Consider the following 25,356-nt stretch of genomic DNA (forward strand, 5'->3'; position numbering starts at 1 on the left):
CATGAAAATGGTATTTTATAAATGAAGCCCTCATTTAGGGCTTGATCTTAATCCCACTGAAATGAGTCAGAGTTTTGCCATGCTTTTAAGTCATAATTTGACTTTCTAAATTGATTAAATGAATGACAAGGGAAGAGAATATGGGTCCCTCTTTATTTAAATGACCTTACTTCTTTTAAAAACAAGAGCTTTTCAAGCGGAGAAGGCAGCTTAGCATGACAGAGGGTATTAAAATATGGACAATCCTAAAAGCCAGACTGTGAACTCCTTTTTCCTGTTAGTGACATGTTACTTGCTTAAGCGATCCCAGCTAACTGCTCACCAATGGGACTAACGAGATCATAACCTGGCCCTATGAAAGGTCTTGAAAATTTTTTGCCCAGTCCCAAAACATTTAGGCCCTGAACCAGAACCTTTTGAAAGCACTGGGAGCATTTGCAGTGGACTTTGGCACACGCCCGTACAGTGTCTATTTCACTCAGTGAACAGCAGTAACAAGTTCCATCCTGATTCAGTCAAATTTTCCTGCTGTGTAATGACTGCAAGCTGGGCCACTTTTTGGAGATGTTTTATAGAGAGTAATTATCTAACAGATAATAACCCAAGATCAACAAGACTCATTCTGCTTAGTATCACAAGATAATTGCCGTTTCACTGGCTCATTGCATCATTCACTGACTCACTCAATTCCTTCTGGAAAATTATGGTTCTCTTGAGGAAGATGCTGATGTTAATGAGAAATTCCATAACAGTCAGTGCAAGGACACCTGATCATACTCTTTTTCTTCAAGGAGAGCTATGGGAAAATGTTCTTCACATAGGAAGTTTTATTATTTTTCTTCCAATTCATTCCAGATGCTTAAGGAGCAAAGGGTTTTATTTTATTTTATTTTATTTATTTATTTATAAAAGAGAGTAATTAGTTTGGGACCTATATGGTAGTACAGTATAATAAATTCTTCATGATGATTACTTGACAGGTTATGTGCACAGACTTAATGGCATATTACCACTGGAAAAAAAAGATCTAACTAAGCCTCTACTGTTTGCATGAAAACTGGAGGTTTATTTTAGGTTTAGTCACCCATTTTCATCATGGGATGCATCTGTTTTGGCTGCAAAGAAAGTGAGATGGTTATTAACGCCAGACCTGCATCTAAGGCAAAATCCTCCCATCCACTGGGGTGTGTACAAGATCTAACATGAAATTAAAACCCTGTGTACCTGCTCTGTGAGACAGCTAAGCATTTTTGTCTGTTCAGAAAGACAACACACTTTGTGCAATATAATCTCCACCAGGACTGTGAAGGGTGCCTCTGGGGGCAGGCATTGTCATGGTTAGAAGATCAATACAGAACAAGGACCCCAGTAGCTAAACTGTGGGTAGAAAAGAGACCAAATCACTACTGCCCATGAAATGCAGTAACTGTTGTGGCCTGGCTGAAAGGATGGGATGGGGTGATTCTATCTCCCCCTAATACTCTTTCAATCCCTGCATTAAGCTCTTCTAGTCAGCTTTGGACACCAGGTTGCAGTTGGGTACATAGGTATGAAGCAGGTACTTGACTGGAGTTGAGAAAGGTTTCTCTTCTAAGACAGAGTTGATTTACTCTTCTTCATAAAACTGGCTGCAATGTTATGGTCCCAGTACACTACACCAAGGGAAACAAGCTTCTAAAACCCTTTAAAGGACACCACTGGCATTGTGCTATCCTGAAGCTGACAAGTCTTAAAAAGCAACTGCACCCATCCAGCCCCAAAAACCATTTGTGTTGAACTTTTAGTTGGGCAGAGGGTGGAGGGGGAGTTTCCAATACCTTCCTTCTCCTTTTCACCTTCACAGTGTGTTCTTCTTTTTCCTCAGGACGAGTTAGAAAACATTCTGCAGGCTGCAAAGCATATGTTGTAAAAAGAGATTCATCATGAGAGATATTATTACCCCAAAACACCACAGAACATGATGGTATGGGGGAAGAAGTTAGGTACAAAGATTCAGATACTGATAGAGGAAAAAAATAATATGTACAGGTCTGGGGTAAAACTCTGCTCTGTTACAGCTGTGTAAATCTGAAGTAACTTCTGGAACTACTTCATATTCACACTGGTGTAACAGAGAACAGAAAAAAAGTACAGAAACCTGAAACATACGAGTCATAGGCACATCTTTATCATCCAATATACAGCATGTTTAATACAACAACAAAAAATCAAAAGGAAAAAGCGAATCTCTATTATTGTGTGAGATAATCATTCTAACAGGTTTCAGAGTAGCAGCCGTGTTAGTCTGTATCCGCAAAAAGAACTCATTCTAACTTTGCCAAACAGGCCTTTGTAATAATTGGGTACAACCTAACCAACCAGCTGGTGACCTATATCATACAGATAGGAGAGAATAACTGGAAATAATGATTCTTCTGTATTTCTGATTTCCTTTCTTTTATGTTTATAATGTAACATCTTTCAAGAGATGTTTTCAAATTTTGTTCTATGCTGTTCTTCATTTAATACCATGAAGACTGGCTTTTTAGTCCATGAAATGTCTCTTTGGTTCATTTCTCCCCACTTGTATGTATTTAGGATGATCAGTATATGAGCATTCAGTTTGTAAAGGTGGCAAACTAGAGAGATCATGTCCAGAGGTCACAGGAAAATTAAATATAGGGACAGCTCATGTACCATTAGTGGTACATATACAACAGTTTGAGAACTGCAGGTGTACCTGCTAGCTGGGTATTATTAATGGGGCTTAGTCCTAACAGCCCCTAAAACCTGCCACCATGAGTATGACTCTCATTTCATAGAATATCAGGGTTGGAAGGGACCTCAGGAGGTCATCTAGTCCAACCCCCTGCTCAAAGCAGGGCTAATCCCCAGATCCCTAAATGGCATCCTCAAGGATTGAACTCAACCCTGGGTTTAGCAGGCTAATGCTCAAAGCACTGAGCTATCCCTCCCTGCATGGGCAGCATGTTTTAAACTACTAAATTAAAGTCAAACCATTTTCCTAACTCTGACTGAGATTATAAATGGAGCCAGCAAATGGAAATCTCTGTCTCGTCCATTCCCCACCTCTTTCATCTCAATCCAGCAGGTCACAAAGTTTTGGATCCATTGTCTGTGCTGTTATCACTGTTGTAAGAGAGACAAGGTAGGTGAGATAATATCTTTTATTGGAACAAGTTCTGTTGGTGGAAGCTCTGTGTATCTCAAAAGCTTGTAACTTCCACCAACAGAAGTTGGTCCAATAACAGCTATTACATCACCTACTTCATCTCTCTCATATCCTGGGACCAACTGGGCTACAACAACACTGCAAACAGTTATTGCTATAAGTTACTTCTATTGTGGTAGCACCTCCAGGATCAGGGGACCATTGTGCTAGATTCTGTACAAATATAATGCCCAGGCAACTCACCTCCCTGTGTAAGTTTTTCTCTTCTTATCCAGACTCTCATATACACCCCACCCACAAGACTGATTCTACCTTGCTGGCCCAAACCAGTTTGATAAGTTTCTTGTTTTTCTCTCCTCCCTCAAGATGTATGTGTCATAGCTCAGGGTAAGTGCACCTGTATTTTCCCCTTGTGATGAAGCAAGAGCACCAATTTTAGGCTCCCAGCTTCTCAGTTCCAGTCTCTCTCCCTTCTGACTGGGGGTTTTCCAGGCTGCACAGTTCCTTGCCCACACTGTGAATTCTCCAGCAAGTCAGACTGACTAAGCAGCCTGCTTTGCCTTCTCCTTAGAGGAGCGTAATTGCCCACAGGTAGAAGATACCACAAAGCTCTTCATGAGCAAGCACATTTATTCTTAAGCTAGTCTTATTGAAAACATTAGAGAAAAAACATATTAAAACAATAAAAGAACCTACACACATGCTAATAAGCTTACCAGAGATCACCCCATAGGTGCCGACTCCATGGGTGCTCCGGGGCTAGAGCACCCTTGGGGAAAAATAAGCAGGTGCTCCGCACACATCGGCAGCCAAGCTCCCCCCTCCTCGCTTCCTTCTCCCCCCCGAGCGCGCCGTGTCCCCACTCTTACTCCTCCCTCCCAGTGCTTTCCACCCCCCTGTCACCTAATCGCTGTTTGGCGGCACTTAGGACTTTCCGGGAAGGAGCGGGAGGAGCGGGGATGCAGTGTGCTCAGGGGAGGAGGCCGAGAAGAGGAAGGACAGGGGCAGGGACTTGGGGGAAGAGGGTGGAATGGGGACAGGAAAGAGGCATGGTGTAGTGGGGAAAAGCGGGATGGGGTGGGGACTTTGGGGAAGGGGTGAAATGGGGGTGGGGCAAGGGTGGTTTAGGGGCGGGAAGAGTTGGGATGGAGCAGAGCCGGGGGGAGGAGGAGCGAGCACCCACTAGGCAGTGGGGAAGTCGGTGCCTATGGATTGCCCTAACTCCAGAAGGGTTCTGGTAGGAGTCAGTCCTTCAAAAACACACAAGTTTTCCTGTAGTAACAGGTTCATAACACCTTTAGCTCAGAACAAGAACACCCATGAATCTGTGAGTCACTCCATTATACACTTTGGACCTTTCATATTGGGACCATGGGAACAGTTAATCAGCAGACGAGGAGTTTCTCCTTGGGACGTAGCTTCAAAAGGTTGTATCCGAAGGTGGGAATTTGCATTCCCCTTCTCCGCAGTATTTCCTACAAAACCCACTCAACTAAAAATTCATTCTTGTTTGGCCCATTGTTCAGAGCCCTTTGAAGCTCTCATAACAATTTCCCAGCATTGACATTAAGTCACGCCTCCTCTTTAGAGATGTGCCGTATAGACTCGATCATAAGCCGGTTTGTTTATAAGCCGATCCCCCCAAGATGGATAAGTAAAAATGGAAAAAAATTATAACCCGTTCATAAGCCGACCCTATAATTCAGGGGTCAACAAACTTTGGCTCCCGGACCATGAGGATAAGCCACTGGTGGGCCAAGATGGTTTGTTTATCTCGAGTGTCCGCAGGCACGGAGGTAAACCTAAGTAAACAAAGTGTCTCAGGGCGTCAGCCGCTTACCCTGACGGGCCGGGACAGCAACTGGTGGGGAAATTTTTTTGGGGGGGAGAAGCTGGGAGTCAGGGGAGTAACCCCTGACCACCCCCCCACATGACCCCACCCCTAGCCCAGGACCCCCACACTCTCCCCATCCCACCCCTTCCCACCTTATCTGGGGAGGGCCAGAGGAGGATGTCTCTGGCCTGGCTGGAGCTGCTCCGATGGGCTGGGCAGCGTGGCCACAGCCTGCTCTGGGGGACGGGGCCGAGCAGCACAGCTGAAGCCTGCCAGTCCCAGAGCTGCAGCTGCTTCAGAGGCTGGGAGAGAGCAGCGTGGCCAGAAGCAGAGAGACTCTGGCCCTGCCTCTTCCCTTCTGGCTGTGCTGCCTCTCCTTGCTCCCTCTGTTGGGGGGAGCGACTGCGTCCCACCTCTCCCTCTCTATACTCGTTCATAAGCCGACCCCTTTCTCTGGTGCTTCCCTTTTTTACTAAAAAAAATTCGGCTTATGAATGAGTATATATGGTATATACAATCCCACAATAATACATAAACATTTGCATTTTTAATACAATGACTCCCAAGATACGTAAACTTAATCCAGTAAGGTTTGTCCAGGATATTGCAGGAAATGGCCATATCTGTCACAGTATGGACAATAGCTTCTCTCTCCATTGCTAGTCTTCCCTGTAACATGTGCACAGAACCATTATTTTTAATGATTTTCCACTGAAAATAGCCTAGACTCATTGACTATTTTGTTCCACTTAGGTGCACAAGACTCCTTTGGTAGAGGAGCAGTGTAGGCTTGGTGAGCTGATGAGCCCAGGAATACAAGTATAAGTTATTCCAACACAACAACTCCACACCACAAATAACTGAGATGTTTGGATAAATCTAATTACTGTACAGTGAATGGTTGTAAGTTTGTGTGTGTCCTTTGTTGATGGTTTGGAAACTTCAGTAGTTTAAGCATCTTATCTAGACCGAGCTTCAGATCCTTCTGCAAGTTTTCTCCTACTCTTGATCATTCAGCAGCTTTTTGCAAATCGCCTTTAAAAAAAATTATTTGCATTTTTTCTTCTGAATTGTACTGTGCAGACTACCCACTGATTTTGACCTAGCTCCATGTACTCTGCATATTTTTGTGCTATTTTTACACGGAAGTTTAAAAAATGCAGAAAAACAGGAAATTTGTGCTGAGGCCTTTGATTTATGAAATAAATTGCCATGAATTCCATGTTTGTTAATCACAGACAGAACATAAAATGTTTCCTGTGTTATGTTTCTAATGCAACAGCTCTTCGCATGTCGCCAAGTTACTGAAAAACCAAAATGTAAAGTGAAAACATTCTTGTGTCTGTGAGAGAGGGAGAGTGAAAGTTTACATTCCAATTAGGCCATCCACTGAATTTGGGAGTTACTGACAAAATAAACATTTCAACCAACTGCTTTAAAATGGAGACAAATTGTTCTTTTCATTGTGGGTCTGCAGTCTAAGAATTAATTGAACTATCAAAATTGTCTGTGGACTGAAAATGTATATGTTGTTAATTCCATTCATTTCTCTCCTGACTAGTTTCCATACACCAAGGCCACAACAAAATAGCTTCTGGACTGTGGATTAGACAGGAGTGAAGTGGATTAAATCTGCAATTTAATATGCACCAGAAATGCCGGATTCAAGTGAAATACAAACATTAAAATTATAGGCACCTCTGTAAAAATATTGATTAGCAAACCTTTTTGCAAGAAAAGAGCTGTGTGATACTGTAATGAATTTGTGGCCTCATGATGCCGCACACCATTGCCACATGGAGCATCACAGCTGTTGTGGGGCTAAAACTCAGAGCCCTCCTGCTCCAAAATCCAGGCTTCTACTCCTTAAACTAAACAAAGATCTCTGTTAGCAGCACATGTCCTGGGCCAGGGGTTCTCAATCTTTTTCTTTCCGAGGCCCCCTACAACATGCTATAAAAACTCCAGGGTGCAGCAGGGGATGGGGGGGACGGGGCGGGAGCTCAGTCATGAGTGTAATTTGACTTCTGTTTTGGATGGACAGGGGCCATCGGGGCTCAAGCCAACTCTGCACGGCAGGGTCCCTGGAGGGAGTGCCACCTCCACCTCGACTCACCTCAGCAGGCCACCTATCAGTTGGGGAAGGGGGGCAACTGGGTTGGGGGAGGGGGCAACCAAAAATTATAACTCAAAAGTAGGGGGGCTCAGCTCAAAAAGTTTGAAAACAGTTCAAGGGGCCGGAAGAGGGGTAGCTAGGGGCTGTGTGTGGGCAGGGGGGGGTGTGCAGAGAGGGGGGTAATTAGAGGCTGTGTGCAGGCCTGGAGATTAGCTCGGGGTGCAGAGGGGGGGTAGCTAGGGACTGTGTGCAGGTGGGGGGGTAGCTCAGGTTGCAGGAAGAGGGGTAGCCAGGGGCTGTGTGCAGGCAGGGGGGTGGGGGAGAAGGTTAGCTAGGGGCTGTGTGCAGCCGGGGGGGGGTAGCTCGGGGTGCAGAGAGGGGGAAGCTAGGGGCTGTGTGCAGGTGGGGGGTAGCTCAGGGTGCAGGGAGGAGGTGGCTAGGGGCTGTGTGCAGATGGGGGGGTGTAGCTTGGGGCTATGTGCAGATGGGGGGGTGTAGCTTGGGGCTGTGTGCAGGTGGGAGGTGTAGCTCAGGGTGCAGAGAGGGAGGTAGCTAGGGGCTGTAGCTCAGGGCTGTGTGCAGGTGGGGGGTAGCTCAGGGTGTGGGGAGGAGGTAGCTAGGGGCTATGTGCTGAGAAAGCTCCCCTGCGGTTCCTGTTCCTCAAGGGCTCTGCTGATCACGGAACCGGGTCCCCCTGCCTAGGCGGCTCCTACCGGCTGCATGAACAAAGGGGGCTGCGAGCTTCAACCCCCTGCAGCAGCAGGAGACGAGGGAATGCTGTAGATGCCTGCTCCATGGCACCAGCGAGAGCAAGAGCTGCCCTGCACTGCCCATGCCCAGCTCCGGCTTCCTGCCTCCGACTGGCCAGGGGGGCAGGGAGAGGAACATAAGAACATAAGAATGGCCGTACCGGGTCAGACCAAAGGTCCATCTAGCCCAGTATCTGTCTACCGACAGTGGCCAATGCCAGGTGCCCCAGAGGGAGTGAACCTAACAGGCAATGATCAAGTGATCTCTCTCCTGCCATCCATCTCCATCCTCTGATGAACAGAGGCTAGGGACACCATTCCTTACCCTTCCTGGCTAATAGCCATTAATGGACTTAGCCACCATGAATTTATCCAGTTCCCTTTTAAACATTGTTATAGCCCCAGCCTTCACAACCTCCTCAGGTAAGGAGTTACACAAGCTGACTGTGCGCTGTGTGAAGAACTTCGATTTATTTGTTTTAAACCTGCTACCTATTAATTTCATTTGGTGACCCCTAGTTCTTGTATTATGGGAATAAGTAAATAACTTTTCCTTATCCACTTTCTCCACATCACTCATGATTTTATATACTTCTATCATATCCCCTCTTAGTCTCTTCTTTTCCAAGCTGAAGAGGCCTAGCCTCTCTAATCTTTTCTCATATGGGACCCTCTCCAAAACCCTAATCATTTTAGTTGCCCTTTTCTGAACCTTTTCTAGTGCTAGAATATCTTTTTTAAGGTGAGGAGATCACATCTGTACACAGTATTCGAGATGTGGGCGTACCATGGATTTATATAAGGGCAATAATACATTCTCTGTCTTATTCTCTATCCCCTTTTTAATGATTCCTAACGTCCTGTTTGCTTTTTTGACTGCCTCTGCGCACTGCGTGGACATCTTCAGAGAACTATCCACGATGACGTCAACATCTTTTTCCTGACTCGTTGTAGCTAAATTAGCCCCCATCATATTGTATGTATAGTTGAGATTATTTTTTCCAATGTGCATTACTTTACATTTATCCACATTCAATTTCATTTGCCATTTTGTTGCCCAATCACTTAGTTTTGTGAGATCTTTTTGAAGTTCTTCACAATCTGCCTTGGTCTTAACTATCTTGAGTAGTTTAGTATCATCTGCAAACTTTGCCAACTCACTTTTTACCCCTATCTCCAGATCATTTATGAATAAATTGAATAGAATTGGTCCTAGGATGACCCTTGGGGAACATCACTAGTTACCCCTCTCCATTCTGAGAATTTACCATTAATTCCTACCCTTTGTTCCTGTCTTTTAACCAGTTCTCAATCCATGAAAGGACCTTCCCTTTTATCCCATGACAGCTTAATTTACGTAGGACCCTTCGGTGAGGGACCTTGTCAAAGCCTTTCTGGAAATCTAAGTACACTACGTCCACTGGATCCCCCTTGTCCACATGTTTGTTGACCCCTTCAAAGAACTCTAATAGATTAGTAAGACACGATTTTCCTTTACAGAAACCATGTTGACTATCGCTCAACAGTTTATGTTTTTCTACGTGTCTGACAATTTTATTCTTAACTATTGTTTCGACTAATTTGCCCGGTACCGACGTTAGACTTACCGGTCTGTAATTGCCGGGATCACCTTTAGAGCCCTTTTTAAATATTGGCGTTACATTAGCTAACTTCCAGTCATTGGGTACCGAATCCAATTTAAAGGACAGGTTACAAACCTTAGTTAATAGTTCCACAACTTCACATTTGAGTTCTTTCAGAACTCTTGGGTGAATGCCATCTGGTCCCGGTGACTTGTTAATGTTGTTTATCAATTAATTCCAAAACTTCCTCTAGTGACACTTCAGTCTATGACAGTTCCTCAGATTTGTCACCTACAAAAGCCGGCTCAGGTTTGCGAATCTCCCTAACATCCTCAGCCGTGAAGACTGAAGCAAAGAATCTATTTAGTTTCTCCGCAATGAATTTATCATCTTTAAGCGCTCCTTAGGAGGTGGAGAGGGGTGAGTGGAGCTGCCCTGGGACTGCCCTGCTCTTGCAGCGTAGTTGAGGGGGAGGGCAACAACCCTGTGCCTCCCAACTCTGCCCATTTGCTCAGGGCTGCTGCCCCGTGGGGAGCACCAGGGCTCAGGGATTCAGCCCTGCTGCTCCTGGCTTCAGCCCCAGGGGGGTGAGGGGGGCGCCAGGGATCAAGGCTTCAACTGTGGTCCTGGCTTCAGCCCTGCAGGATAGGGCTTGGGCTCTGGGTTTTAGCCTCAGGGGCCCCTGGCCCCCCAAAAGGGTTCACAGGCCCCGTTACGAACCCTTGTCCTAAGCTACAGTTAAGCAGTCTAATTCCCTCCACTAGGAGGCAGTGTTACATGTACAGAAGCTTATTCTTTGCAATGACTGTTCTTTCATTTTAAATGTTGAACTGTAGTTGGTGGTGGCAAAATTTGCTGTACTAACAGCCTTGAACTCCTCTGTTTATGGGCACTGGATGGGCACTGGTAGCATAAGCCTCCCACACATTACTCAGCCACAGAGCCCCCATCGTGACCAGGAGGTGGACAAAAGTTCACTGTCCATGGCCCATTCAGTCCTTGGTGACTCTGCAGAGACCATAAAAAATGGTGGCAATAAATGCCAATGGTGTTTATGACACTTGTCCATCACAAGCTGGAATGATACTACAAGCTTATTTCACCTATATTACTGGTAGCCATCATACAGCTAGAACTTCTAGCTACTACTGACCTGGGCCACATTGAAAATCGATGACCTAAAGCAGAAAGATTCTTATCTCATTCCTAATCCCTTATATCCATCCAGGTCACTCCAGTGTATGATACCTTGAAGGCAACAATACTAAGAGACCTTTTAAACTCCATAGTGTGTTATGGATGAATCTTCTTGCTGCCTACTTGCCAGTTTAGTCAGTGAGCTTGCTGCATTGTTTATTATTAAGCACATCCGGCGAGGTGCTGAGCGTCCTCAGTTCCTACTGGTTTCGGTGGGAGTTGAAGGTGCTTTACATTTTGCAAAACTGGGCTCTAACAATGTCCATCATCTGGAACCCAATCATTCCTCACTCCAGTCTAAGGGCCATTTCAATGAGGGAAGGTTCTAGTTGTCTCTCTCGGTGCTGTACAGTATTTAAATAATAAAATATAAGAATCTTCAGGCAATGTCAACATTAAAAGACTGGCACATCACTTAGCCCTTCACCACTGCACAGTCACCTGACTCAAGCCTGGAGAAAGAGATGGGCTCTGCGCCCTATTGTACCTATATAAAATGAGACTAAAGTTATGACTGAAATCTCTTAAGATTGGAACCTAATCGTTTCCAAATAATGCAGGCAACACAGCAGTACTAAGCAAGAGATCAGGACAGTAAGTGGAGAAATGCACCATTTATTTAGGGTGAAAAGCCTGATTTCATTATGTATTATTATCTCTAGGATCAATATAGTCACAAATCTTACCAACCTGTTTTCTTTTCTTTGCTGTAGCAGGTTTGGACCCGGAGTCTGAGTCAGGCTGTACTGGTTTACTTGTGTTGGTTGATTTTTCCATTTCTTCATCATCAGAAGGATCTGAGAAAAAAAATGCAGTTTTTTTTTAAACACACCTCTAAACTTTCCGTTAGAAAAATGTACAACAATAGTGATAATAGCTTCTGTTGGGCAGGGGGTTGTTGTAACATCATGCCCAGTTTATTTACAAGAAACAACTTCACCAGCAAGTAACATAGTTCCAAAATACAAGTGACTGAGGATTACTTCCATAGTCACTCTTAATATTTTCAATCCTCTGCTCTATAAAACAATCTGTTTTCCTGTCTTTGTGGAATTCAGTGAATAACCTGCTACCTGCAGTATTATTAATAGTAATTTACAACCTCTCCAAGAAATCTCAGTCTCATTCAGCAAAATGCCAAAAACATATTCATTCACTGTTTATTAACTACAGTTCTATAAGTTTAGTTACATTGCTCAGATTTATTTCAAGACAAGTAAACGCATGACCCTGATCCATGGCCCAAGATTCCCTACGTTCAGTTGTGGACCAATCCTAATAAATCACAGCAAGATCAACAAGCCAGCAACAATACTACTGCTAGAAAATAATTTTTAGACCACAGGACTGCTGGGAAAACATCCCTTTCTTGGTAGATTTGTTGGCATTTCTCTTGGAAGAAGTCAGCTACTCCCTCCCTCTCCCCCAAGACACAAGATTTGCACTTTGAGAAGAAAACAGTCAGGCTGAAAGTCCAGACTGCTTTGTTAGTATTAATTACTTATAAAAGCAAGAATGTGAAACTTGGTGACATGTTCTATTCCATAAAGATATACATATTCAATTCTGTGTGTAGAATTTTAGGCCATGGGACTCTCAGTAGTGATGGTTAGGGAATGTCATCATTCCCACACTTAAAACAGAATGACCAGAAAGCTAAAAAACGCTGATGTTTTGAGAAAAACAATATGGATCAAGGAACATTCTGAAATTTTTTTAAGGGAAGCATTGGGAAGAAAGACCATTCAAAGAGGTAACATTAGCCTCCCATTTCAAGCAGATGTCAAGTTAACCTAGGAAAGCAGTTTAGGAGCTTTTATTCAACTGCAAAAAAATTTCTGATATAGACTAAATTACTATCGATAGTTACTCCGCTGCTAATCGTCAGAATCTTCATCCTATCAATTTTAATTATTAAAACTGACTAAATTCAATTTCTGTATCCAATAATTTGGAGGATCTTATTTTTTCTGTTCCTAATATGTATTGACAATAGTTGAACTTTCCTGCATTTTGAGCTTAGCAGTAGCCCATCTAAAGATTTTTCTCTTTATTTGAAAAATGTGAACAATATGCTATTTTAAGCATTAAACTACAGAAGACATGCCCATTCACTATTATGTAAAATCTGCGTGACCACCAGCAGTAAGTACTTACAGGCTCAAGAGATTAATAAAGAGAGACAAAAGAGAGAGACAATGAACTGTATCTGGCACTTACTAACACACTGTGATTTATTTACTGAAAAATGAAGCATTGGAATGAAAAAGTCTATATAGTCCTCACTCCTCCAGAGATGCAACAATGCACATTAAAGTTTTGCAATGGAAGTTGGAGATTTTTATAAACAGATTTCTACACATCAACACAATAATTTGGAATTACATGGGAAAATCCTAACATAACATAATGGTTATCAATGATTTTACATATTTATTCCTGGAGACTATTACAGTCTAAGTTCCATGCTTTCTCACATTTTGGAGAATTTGAATTACAGTAAGTATCCTTTGCAAGCTGCTGAGTTTAAAGTTTGTGAGCTTGATAGCTAGTAAAGGAAGAAAAAAATCAGTAAACACTGTAATAGACTGGATATCATTTGTCATGAAATCATATTGGACACAGATTTGATTATGGAAAACTGTAATCACTCTAGAAGCAGGATGGGGACTGAAAAGGAAATTTGTTTTCTCTCCCACACATGCAACGGCCCCCTCACTGAGAGGGACCTATCAACATGCTAATGAACTTTATTCAGATCAGAAATGTGGGCCAAGAAAGAACAGGCATTCATTTGCCACCTATGAAGGATCACAAGAGATTTTGAAATCCCAAGAGGAAAGTGAACAAAACCAAACCCTAATATTGCAGATCTAGAGTGATGGTGAAAAACATCTCTTGCCTGGAGCACTGAGTCAAAGGCCTAAGGGAATGATCTGCTTGTCCCAAAGTGGTGTTAAGATAAACACTTTATTATGAGCAGAACTATGTACCAAAAATGAAGTAAGAAAAGTTTCTACTATTCTGTGTAGCTGCAGCCTGCAACTGCCCTGTTCTGGGTTTCTCTGTTTCTGCCCCAACAAAAAGCGTGTCACAGGAAATTGAAGGTAGTATCTAGAGTCTGCAGGAAGTCTGGCATCTCTCCATTCCCTGGAGGACTTAGTCTACAGCACATCTTCCCTGTTTTAAATTTCCTGACTGAACTAAAAAAAAAGCACTATAAAACAGCGGTCACCAACCGGTCCATCGCGATTGACTGCTTGATCCTGGAGACACTCCCAGTCAATCACGATCTCTGGCTGCTAAAAGTCAAATGGTGTAGTGGGGCTGCTGCTAAAGCAGGTTTGCACCCTGCCTTCCCAGCCCCATACAGCTCCCGGAACTGGCCAGCTTGCCACTTACACCTCGGGGAAGGGGATAGCAGGGGTCTCCCTCTGCATGATGCTCCTGCTGGCAAGCACCACTCCTGCAGCTCCTTTTGGCCTGGAATGGGGAACTGAGGCCAATGGGAGCTACGGGGGCAGTGCCTGCAGAGAGGGGCAGCGCGCGGAGCCACGTGCAACCCCCCAGGGGCCACAGGGGTGTGTTGGCCCCTTCTGAGAGCAGCGCGGGGCCAGAGCAGGCAGGGAGCCTGCCTTAGCCCCACTGCGCTGACGACCGGGAGCCGCCCGAGGTAAGTGCCACCTGGCTGGAGCCCGCACCCCAATCCCCAGCCCTGAGCCCTTTCCCAGAGCCAGCACCCAATGCCCGCTCCTGCCCCCTGAACTGACTTAAATCTTAAGGTTGCTTAAACACAACCCTAACACATCTCAATCTGCTGTATTGCAAACTCTCTTTAGGCAATTTCTTGCCTGTAACAAGCTGTTCAGTCTCATGCTCAACAACAGGGTCACAGTTTGTGAATTGTTTCCAGCCAGTATGTCTGCTCTCACTTCATTTGTGTAGGCCAAGTTTTCAGGTATCTTGAGCAGATGCATACAATTACTTTGTAAGATTTTGCTTTCCTCTGTGATCACTGAGTACAAGTTGGGTGACTCCTCTTTGATCACTGGAGCTTGGACTGGCCATCTTGCCAAATTCTCACTTTGTTTTTTAACTGTGGAGTGGGGGTCTTGCTCCTTTATTGTATTCATCTGGTTGCACTTTCCCAGTTTTCCCCCTCACTATCAAATATTTCCTAATAATCCTTTCCATTGTCCCATACCTGATAACCAAGTATTTATATGTCTGTTGCAGAAGAGTTCAGTGGATGACTTTCCATGTTGCAGCAATGTAGTGCTATAGCTGAGTAGCGCTAAGTATGGATCTTCTCTTGCATCCACTGCTTTTTTGAGCAACTTCTTCAGTATACATAGTCCATATTCAGATAATCCATTGATCTTACAATATGTCGGACTAGATGTCTCATGATGAAAGCCACACTTTTTACCAAAGTCCAGGAAATCCCTATTCTTGAACTGTGGTCCATTGCCAGTTATTGTTCTTGAAATTCCATGATGTGCAAATCATTTTTACGATGCCTGACTATTGGTGCTGCTGTGGTATCTTCAAGTGTGTTTACTTCTGGGAAATTGGGTAAGTACTCCATTATAAATATGTGATCATGTCTTCTCAAGATGAACATGTGAATTCCAACTTTGTCTCATAGAATCTCAAGTTGTTCATACGGTACCATTGTTTTTTTCAGCTGGGAATCTTTATATTTCCGACATGTTCTACTCCTGATCACCATTTCTTCAACGTCATTGTTCATCTCTGGCAACAATAAACCTTCCCCCTTCTTGATTTGGTCATTCTCAGGTGCCCTTCATGTATCTGTTCCAATATTTCCCTTCTCACCTCTGTGGGAACCACGATCTGTGTTCCCTTCAAGAGCACTTCTGAGATCACTGATAGAGAATAGGCAGGTGGGAAATCTTTTTTCCCTCCTTTACTTATCACTTGTATCTCTGTTTATATCATTTTATCTTCAGTCTAAAAATACACGATGTGACACTTATCATATTCACATGTATGTTAACTGCTTGTTCCAGATCATCAGGCTGTATATTGTCAGATGGAACATATGATCTTGATAATGAATCTACCCTTACTAAGTGGCATCCAGATTAGAACTCCAGGATCGCATCATGCTTTTGTAATTTCAAAAGTAGTCACTGTATTCTTGGTTATGCTTCTCCAAGTCCCTTTTTGTGTACTGCAATCAATGGATTGTGACCAATTTCTGCTTTGAAGATAAGACCACAGAGAAAGTAATGAAAATTTGTACATCCATACACCAGATCTAATGTCTCTCTTTCAATTTGTGCCTATATATTCTCTGCAGCTGTCACAGCCCTAGATGCATTTGAGGTTGGCAACCAATCAGTTCCATGATAGTGAAATATTACTATTCCCAGCTCTCCTTTTAAGGTGTCTGTGGAGAGTTTAATGTCTTTCAATCAGTCATAAAATTGCAGCACTGGAGCTGGTATCAGAATGTGCTTTAAATCACATTAGGCATCTACACTCATTTGGTGACCTTATGAGATGTCTTAGATGAACTGTGTGTGCAGTACAGGTAGGCATGTATTTGCTGACATAATTCAACACACCTAGCAGCCTTTGAATTATCTTTCTATCTTCAGGTCTCAGTATGTTCAGTATTGCTTCAATCTTTGATTCACGGGGCAAGATTCCCTTGGAGGTCAGTCTCTCTCCCAAGTATGTTATTTCTATTGCTTGAAACTGGCCTTATTCACCTTAATGTTATTAGCTCTCACAATTTCCAAATACTTTCTTCAGTTGTTCCTGATGTTCAATGGCAGTGCTGCCCCAAAATGATTACATCATTAATGTACACTTTCACACTTGCTAATTCCTCTCACATCTGGCTCACTGTATGGGGAAATACTTCTGGAGCTGAATATAGTGTCTTGGGAAGTAGTTTGTGCCAAATGGTGGGTTGAAAGTGCAGATCTTGGAGCTTTTAGTATCTGAGGGGATATGCCAAAATCCAAACGAAGCAACTAATTTGCTGAATAATTTGGCTCCTGCTATCTCAGACAACAGTTCACTTTTTTGAAGCCAAGTGGAAGTTCTCTTTTTATGTTTTTGTTCACTCCTTAGGGTCCATACACAGCCATTGTCCCCCTACTTTTTCATTAAGGAGTGAACCCAATTGGTTGGTGGTTCTATTCTCCAAATGATACCATTTACTGTCATGTTTCATAGCTGTTCTTTTAACCTTTTTCTTAAGGCTTGTGGAACTTCTAATGTAATATATAATTAATGTTACTTACCTTCTGGAAATTGTAGTTCTTCAAGATGCATCGTCCCTTTGGGCTATTCACTGTGGGTGTGCATGCGCTCCATGCAACTGAGACCATCAGATTTTCAGTAGCAGTGTCCACTGGTCTGTGTCTGTACCCTATGCTTCCTTGTGCTCTGAAGTGAGGGTTTCTGTCTCAGCATGAAGTGTCCTAGGAAACCACAGCCTGCATCCCTTGGTGCTGGAACAATTTATATAGTGGGGGTGATGAAAGCCATTGAATCAAATGTATATGATGGAAACCACTTCAAGCCAGCAGGTGAAGCCACACCCCCTAATTCCATCACCTATGCCTGCATCTAGAGTCTACAGGAAGTGTGGCATCTCTACACTTGTTGGAGGACTTATTCTCCTATAGCACAACTCAGGGAAACCTTAGTGGCCACGAGGAGTGACCAGAATAAGGAGCCACAGGATACATTTTAAAAACTCTTAAATAGAACACGTTTGCTCAAAAATAGACATTTCAATTCAATGAAGGCTATAAAGTCCTATATAATCTAGCCCTGGACAACAGCCAAGTCTGATAATGTACAATTTTGTAGATTCATCAGGTTAAGCAAGTTCATTTAGATCTTAGAGTTCAGGTGTCTGTGTCGGTCCATCAACTTCTCACTCTCTTTGTTCCCCTGCTAATATAATATCCTCTTAGAGCCCCACCTGGGAGCGAGTGTTTCCTTCTCTGTGCCATCAACTCCAATTCCTTCCAAAGTGCCTGCGGATTATGCTCTTCAGTCTCATAGGTATGGATCATTAGCACTGTGACACGTGGCTAGAGAGGGTTAAACATCCTGCAAAATAAATAACCCCCAAAAGACATGTGGGGAGATAATGTTTGTGTTTTTGTGTATTTACATATGTATGAGTAGAGTTGACAATGAAATCAAGAGTCCCTGTCTATGCTGCATTCTGATATCATTTAAATGAATTGTAAACACGAGATATCTCGGTATTCATCTCTCTGTGAATGATGGAGGAACAAGCAAATGGCCTTATGTTAATTCGTATAGCTAAGTACCAGTGCCGCACTTCCTTTGAAGTCATTCTAATTACCTTTTGTTCTCTGAGGTACTACAACTTGTTAAAAGACATGAAATTGTATAAAGATCCTTGGGTCCTGATTCTGTCCTCTCAGATGTGCTTAGGCTTCATCAGAGGACATTTGAGTTGCAAGACTGAGGTCCCAGTTATGCTGGTACGCCCTGAATATGATATTTGGACATTGGACTACAAACTATTAACTATTTCTGAAAGAACCCTTTGCAACTACAAAGCTCACTATCTCTGTTATGAATCTGCACCTAAACAAATTGAAGTCATGTCTGTATGTATATTGATCTGCTAACATACTCTCTCTCTATTGTTTTTTAATAAATTTTAGTTTAGTTAATAAGAATTGGCTGTAGTGCATATTTAGGTAAGATCTGAAACATTCATTATCCTGGGAGAGAACGTGTCTGACCCTTTGGGATTGGCAGAATCTTTTCTTTTATATGATGAAATAAGATTTACAGAACTTTTCATCATATTTGACGTGGGTGCCTGGATGGAGGCCTGAGACAGGATCATATTAAGGGAACTGTGTTGTTTGGACTTGGGGAAGCAACTTCCCTGGCTGTAGTGAGATGGCATTAGTGACAAGCCACATAAGGCATCCTGCTTTTGCAAGTGATAGGTTCACTCTCTGTTCCATCACCCCCAACAGGAAGCTTGTAGAGTTACCAACTTCTACACAACCTGCTGTAACCCTGCAGCGTCATCTATGGCCTGGTTATTTGAATGCAGTTAGGGTGACCAGTCAGCAAGTGTGAAAAATTGGCACAGGGGGTGGGGGGTAATAGGAACCTATATAAGAAAAAGACCCCAAAATCAGGGCTGTCCCTATAAAATCAGGACATCTGGTCACCCTTAATGCAGTCCATCCAATGGTTCAACCCCACAACCCAATCCATCCAAGTCCGCACTGGAATATATTTGTGTATCTGTGCAAATGATGCATCAGTTGCTTCTCAGGATACTTGTTGCATACTGTAACTAACAGACACTGCACGGGGAATAAGGAAACCTGACAGCTATCTTTAAATATTTCTTTATGAATCCTAATCTCGCAAATCCAGAAAGGGAAGTGTGAGAGTCTTAAACAGTAAGTCATAAATACCCCTTCTCTTGTATCTAGCCGGGTACTCTGCTGGTTACATAAATCTAAGAGCGGACAAATGGTGTCCATGATATAACCTCACAAACAATGCACCAGCTGTTCACTGCCTGTCTGAGTTTTGGACCACACTACGATGCAAGATCCTTGTCCTCTTTCAGCTTGGAATGAAAATAAGAGCAGGCTCTGAAGACAATAACAAAGGTCCTATATGCACATGTCTCCAGTTTGAGTACATTTTAATGAACTATTTCTTATTCTACATGACATCTGGACTTGGTACCTATTCTGGAAACAGTCATTCATATCCCAGCAATACAGCAGATGGTTTCAAACTATCATTGTTTGTGACACCACGTCAACTCCAGTTCTAGGAATACTAGAAATGTTTTGTTGTGTGTGCTCAAATGCCACAAGGCTAGGTTCTGCCACTCTTACTCAGATTAAGCAGTACCTTGCTCTGTGGATAGTTACCTTAAAGTGAATGGTTTGCTCATGGAGTAAAGTACTGCTCATAGTGAGTAAATGTGGCAGCACCTCTTCCACAGAATTAAAGACCAAACAAGTTCCTCCTTCATATTATCTGTTGTGTTTCCTAAGTGTCCCTTTCAATGTTCCAGAATCTGGTTTATTAATAAACTGTTGACTTGTACCTTTATTGACATACTGACTTGATGTCCATGCACCGATGGAATAGTTTACTGCACGGATGCTGTTATTTAAAGGAACAGTTGTCTGTATCAATTTTCCTATTGATACAGGATAACACCTATACTGGTGTTTATTCTCATATAAGGTTATTGCATTTTCACTTAATGCTTTTGATGTGGATAACTAAATAGAAGTGCTGGTAAGGGCTTTGGTGCTGTTTCACTTTTTCTTTCAGTACCACACCGCCATCAGCTGTATCTCATATCTGCCAGAAGTGACAGACTCATGACCTGAAGCACCCTTATATTCTCACTGTACGCACCACTTCAATAATAATATACAAAATATGCCTTGTTCGGTATCATATGAAAGTCCATAACACACTGGTTACTAATATTGTTGTAAAATGCATGTGTTAACTTATATGTGAAGTTATGACTTCCCTCAGCATGATGTTTAAGTCAGACAAGACAGCCTAGCCCAGGTGATAAACACGTCTGTCTTAGACAGTGGAATGTGGGTTTACCTCACTCAATTTACATATGAGCAGTAAATAAAGCTATCAAGCTAAACCAGTAGAAGGTATCTTTTTCCTGAACTCAAGAGACAGAGAATTAACAATGGTTCTTGCACTCCAGAGAAACACAGGAGACTGAATCCTCAGGAAGCCCTTCTGACTTGTAAGGTGATGAAATCCTTGTGGGATTGTAATGGGATAACCTCACTCCTGGAGCACCTTCTTGTGGCTGGATCTGGAGATAGCTCACACCTGGTCTGGCACCTCCTTCCATTGGTTCTTGCACTCTGGCCTCTCTCTGGGTCTTCGGTCCCTCTTCATGACTCAGCCCTCTGACCAGGTCACTATTCAGTCCTTCCCTTCTGGGGCACTGAAATCACATTGGATCAACTGTCCAGATGCAGCCTTCACCAGTCCTGAGCTACTTCCGAGTGGCTGCTAGGGGAACCCAGACCTGCTCACGACTCCAGGATCCAGCTCAAGGGACCCTATCATCAGCAGCCAAAGTCTAAACAGCCTCAATTCTCATGGCTCTTTCCCTGGGCTTCTTCCTATTCTACCTTCCCCAGACTTTCTTCCCCAAAATGCCTCTGGGTAAGCCCTTCTCATATGGCAAGGATCATGGGGCTTTTGCTCCCCTTGGGTTTTTTCCTGCTCCACATCTCTATGCCCAGAGTGTGACCTCAGACTCTCTCCCTGCATCCCCCTTCTGCTGCAAACTTCCTGGCTTTATATAAGCTCAGATGGTTCCTGCCCACTTCATCATTAATTAGCTGTTTTCAGTCCCTAGCTCTCTCTCTCATGTGGCCAATATGGTTAATTGGCTCCTTCTGAGCCACCTTAACCCCTTCAGGACAAGTGTGGGATGACCACCCCATCACAACGATACACATACAGAGAGAGAATCCATCTTAAGAGACGGGAGCAATGGATCAGTGTTCTCATCATGAAACCCAGTTCATACTGGAGAAGGTGATTATCCAATCAGCAGACTGCATTCAAAGTCCTTTCTAGGGCTAAATCTCAGTCACTTGTCAGCCAACATTCCCGATGCAATTCCACTCCCCTCCCACAACGTTCAAGCCATCAGACTAGTCCTGAGAATACTGCAGCTCAATGCCGAGGGATTGCCAGCAGCTGACTGAAGCATTAACAGTGATTTATCCTAATTTCATTGCTTGAAACATAAATCCCACACAGTCTACCTCAGAGTCACTTTAGAGAGGTCTTCCCCATATCTTAATCACCTGAGGACACTGCAGCTAAGGTAAGGAGGCAGAACAACCATCTAAGCAAATTGGTTGGCACTTCTAGGGGAGCAAACTCCTATTATCTGGGTTAACCCTGTGCTACTCTGCAGCGGAATACTGACTCCATTCATTTCACATCAAGTTGACTGACACACAACTATACTCAACCATGTGCATCGCAGCTGGTATGATTCAACTCACATCAGTACCATAAGCACACATCCATTAAGCATATCCATTGTGAGAATGCTACAGCCAGAATGGTTAAGAAGATCAAATACACACACCTTTTTGATCATCCAAGGGTAAGTACGCTTGCTGTCGAAGCACCCACTGTGGGCCCTCTTGCCTGCCCAGATTTCTCTATGATGACTACTTGGCTTGAAGAATGGTCTGCAGCTGACATCAGAAACAAGTCTCTTATAAATGACTCGGTGTATCCAGTTTTGACTTCCCATGCTGTTCATGGGCCTTCCTGACCCAATTGTGAATGGTCCAGGGTCAATGTATAACCAGCCTCAGGGCTGGTGCAACCATTTAGGTGACCTAGGCGGTCACCTAGGGTGCTAGGATTTGGGGGGCCGCATTTCCTTCGGCAGTGACCGCGGCGGCTGGCTCTTTGGCCACCCTGGTCGCTGCCAGCATTTAGACGGAGGGAGCTGGGGCAGGGGAGCACGGGGAGGGCCACCTGCAGCAAGTAAGGGGGGGTGGGATGCAGGGGAACTCCCCGCCCCAGCTCACCCCTGCCCCGCCTCCTCCCTGAGCACACCGTGGCCGCTTCACTTCTCCCGCCTCCCAGGCTTGCGGCACCTAAGCTGATTGGCGCTGCAAGCCTGGGAGGTGGGAGAAGCGAAGAGGTGATGGCATGCTTGGGGAGGAGGCAGAGCATGGGTGAGCTGGGGGGGCGTGCCTCAGGGTGGAGGGGGGGAGCTGCCGTCGGGCGAGGGCTCAGGATGGGGGCTCAGGGACGGGAGAGGGCGCAAGATGGAAGTTTCGCCTAGGGCGTGAAACATCCTTGCACCGGCCCTGGCCAGCCTTCACACCTGGAGCCAACAAGAGGTTCCCACATGCAGCTGTGACCAGAGACAGATAATGTTACACATCACTGGTTGACTGACTTCTGACCAGATTTAATGGTGGTCTGAGGGCTCTGCACTTTGCTGATGAGGCTGCCGCACGTTGGCTTGGCAAGCTCTGCATCTGATAAGACGATCTTAAGCAATCTGATCTCAGTGATGGCTCCTGGCCAGGAAACAGCTGGAAAGGAGACTGTGGATTAAAAAAACCATCTTGAACAAAGACTGGTAACTAAAGATAAAGATTTAGACTTTTTAGATACATGTTTTCCCTTTTACTTGCTCTACCTTTCTCTCCTTCATTTGATATCATTTAATCCATGGTCTTTTTGTTAATAAATTTGTTTTACCTTTACTATAAACCATTTCAGTGCTGTGTTTGAAGGGAAGGGTATATTTACCCCAATTAAATTAATAAGTTATGATGTATTGACTCTTTAACAAAGTAGCAAACTTAGTATTTTCAGTGAATACACAGTGGTAGGAGCTGTGCATTGCAAAGAAACAAATAAGAGCTGTGGGGCTGAACTTCACTGACTGTTCCTTGCCAGGTGAAGTTTGGGCCAGGAGAGCCTTGAGCAGTTTGCTGGTGAGGAAGACTGGCTGGTGCAGCAGGGGGCTGACATACAGTCTAATCACCAGCAAAACCCACTATTGCTGAGGCAGAGGGATAGTACAGTGTCTCACAGCTCTCGGTATTCCCAGCAGTATATTATACTCCCCCAGGCATTAGACAGCTAAATATAGAAATATACACACACACTCTCTCACTCTCTAAATATGGTAACCATGAAAGCTTTACCATGCACATGTAAACTTTCATACATATTTATCACATTTCTTCAAACACATCCAGTGCTATAATTTCAAACTTTTTTTTTTCAATCCGCACATAGCAGATTCCCCTTTATTGTCTCCCTTATTAAACATCACATCTGCTAGCAGGGACATTTGCCAGGTAACTTTCTCCAGATTGTACTATTTAATGACTCCTGGTTGTGAAAATTAAATAACATGTCTTGAAGTAGGATGCACGTTTGTTCGTATTAGTTAATAGGTGTGGATTTGTGTTTGCTGGCATAATTTCTCATTATTAAGCCCTTTGTTCTCTTCATGCCACTCCTTTGCGCTAATGTGTCTGGTTAAGGAGTCAAAATAACTTTAACATATATATTTAACTGTTTTAATGACTAAGAACAATTAATGAAATAAAATGTAAACTCTCCCAGGACAACGTAGTCCTGTGATCCAATGCATAATGTGCCACAGCAGTCAAAAATGCAAAGAAAATGTTAGGATTCAAAGAAAGGGAATAATTCTGAATATGTTATAATGCCATTATGTAAGTCAGTAGTATCCTCTCACCTAAAATATTGCGTTCAGTTCTGATCACACTCATCGCAAAAAAGATTAGAATAAAATAAAGCAGGCTCAGAGCTGGGTGCCAAAATGGTAAGAGGCAGGAAGAGAGACTGAAGGGATCGTTAACTGTTTACTTTACAGAGGAGATAAACAGAAAAATGAGAGGAATACAAAATAATGGATGGCACAGATGAGGTAAATCAGACACATCTATTTACCTTCTTTCATAACATAGGAACAGAGGAACATTCGATTAAAAAGAAAAGCAACAACTTCTAAAAGATGAAATTTGTTTGGTTTTGGATACACAACATGTTCCTGGCCTGTGTGAGTCACTTCTGTAGACATTATTGAGGCCAATATCTCAGCTGGATTAAGAAAACAATCAGATTTTTATCTGGATAACTAAAACTATTCACAGGTGCATTAGGACAAAACCATTTTTAGAAGGGATGTAATGCTCCTGTTTTATGATATAAGGCAGCTGTTGTCATGGATTTATGAAAAAACTTCTCCTGGGGGCAGACTAGTTCATAATTGTGCACTCTGGGGTTTCTTTCACCTATCTCTGAAGCATCCAGTTCTTGCCACTGTCAGAGATATGATACTGGACTAGATGAACCATGGATAACCACCACCCGAGTATTCCTATATTCTCCTCCCACTCCCATCTTTGTGCCATCTATCATGTAGCTCTCTCTGCATGGAACACACTTGCAACCAGTTCCTTTCTTTTTCATCATTCAAATCACTCCCTCCATGGGGCACTCAAACAACACTAGCTAACATCAGTCAGAGAACCAGGGAGTGTGACAGAAATGAGTGGGAAGGAAAATAAATTAAACAACAGATAATGTAGCAGTGCTAGTCAGCAGTACTCATAACAAACCCAGGTTACTACATAATCTATTATTGTAAATCTCACCCTTTTCTCTATTCCCCCTCCTTCTCACTTGTTGCTCTAAAGTATCATATCTAAAATTAGATTAGATTTGAGCATCTTTTATATATTCTACAAGGTGCCTTCTACCCCCGGGTGCTGTAGAATAATAAGATTTTTTTTGTTGTTGCTATGTTGTCTTTATAAACTGAAGAGTACTGCAGCATAAAAAAAAATTTTTTTGACTCTAGGTGACTAAGGTCCGCTCAGTCTGGGCATGAGGGTCACTGAAAAATAGTAGGATTTTGTTGTTTAAACAAACAAAAAAAAAAACCCACAACACTCTTGATCTGCAACATACCCACTAACTTAGGAAGAATTCTATTTCCCAGAGCTGCAAGCACAAAGAGAAATATTTAGCTCTATGTAAAGTTTCAGCTGGGGGAAACTCCCAAATTATATGCTCTGGCTTGAAATCTCAGATTACTTGGGGAGAAAAAAATA

General features: G+C 43.3%; 1 protein-coding gene across 7 annotated transcripts in view; it reads right to left on the bottom strand.

Annotated features, from left to right (window-relative positions):
* The window catches only part of CMSS1 (cms1 ribosomal small subunit homolog), a 385,528-nt gene that overhangs the window by 21,561 nt on the left and 338,611 nt on the right, over window positions 1-25,356 (bottom strand). For 6 of the 7 annotated variants that reach the window (XM_050961262.1, XM_050961270.1, XM_050961295.1 and 3 more), the window contains exons 2-3: window positions 11,342-11,448; window positions 1,818-1,889 (exon numbers count right to left, since the gene is read on the bottom strand). In XM_050961262.1, coding sequence (XP_050817219.1) covers window positions 1,818-1,889; window positions 11,342-11,448 — 179 coding nt within the window. Of the gene's footprint in view, window positions 1-1,817; window positions 1,890-11,341; window positions 11,449-17,621; window positions 17,749-25,356 lie in introns of those variants that run through there. The other variant, XM_050961252.1, reaches the window with a different exon arrangement.

Source organism: Gopherus flavomarginatus, chromosome 1 (genome assembly GCF_025201925.1).
Source record: "Gopherus flavomarginatus isolate rGopFla2 chromosome 1, rGopFla2.mat.asm, whole genome shotgun sequence".
In the NCBI taxonomy this organism is placed as follows: Eukaryota; Metazoa; Chordata; order Testudines; family Testudinidae; genus Gopherus; species Gopherus flavomarginatus.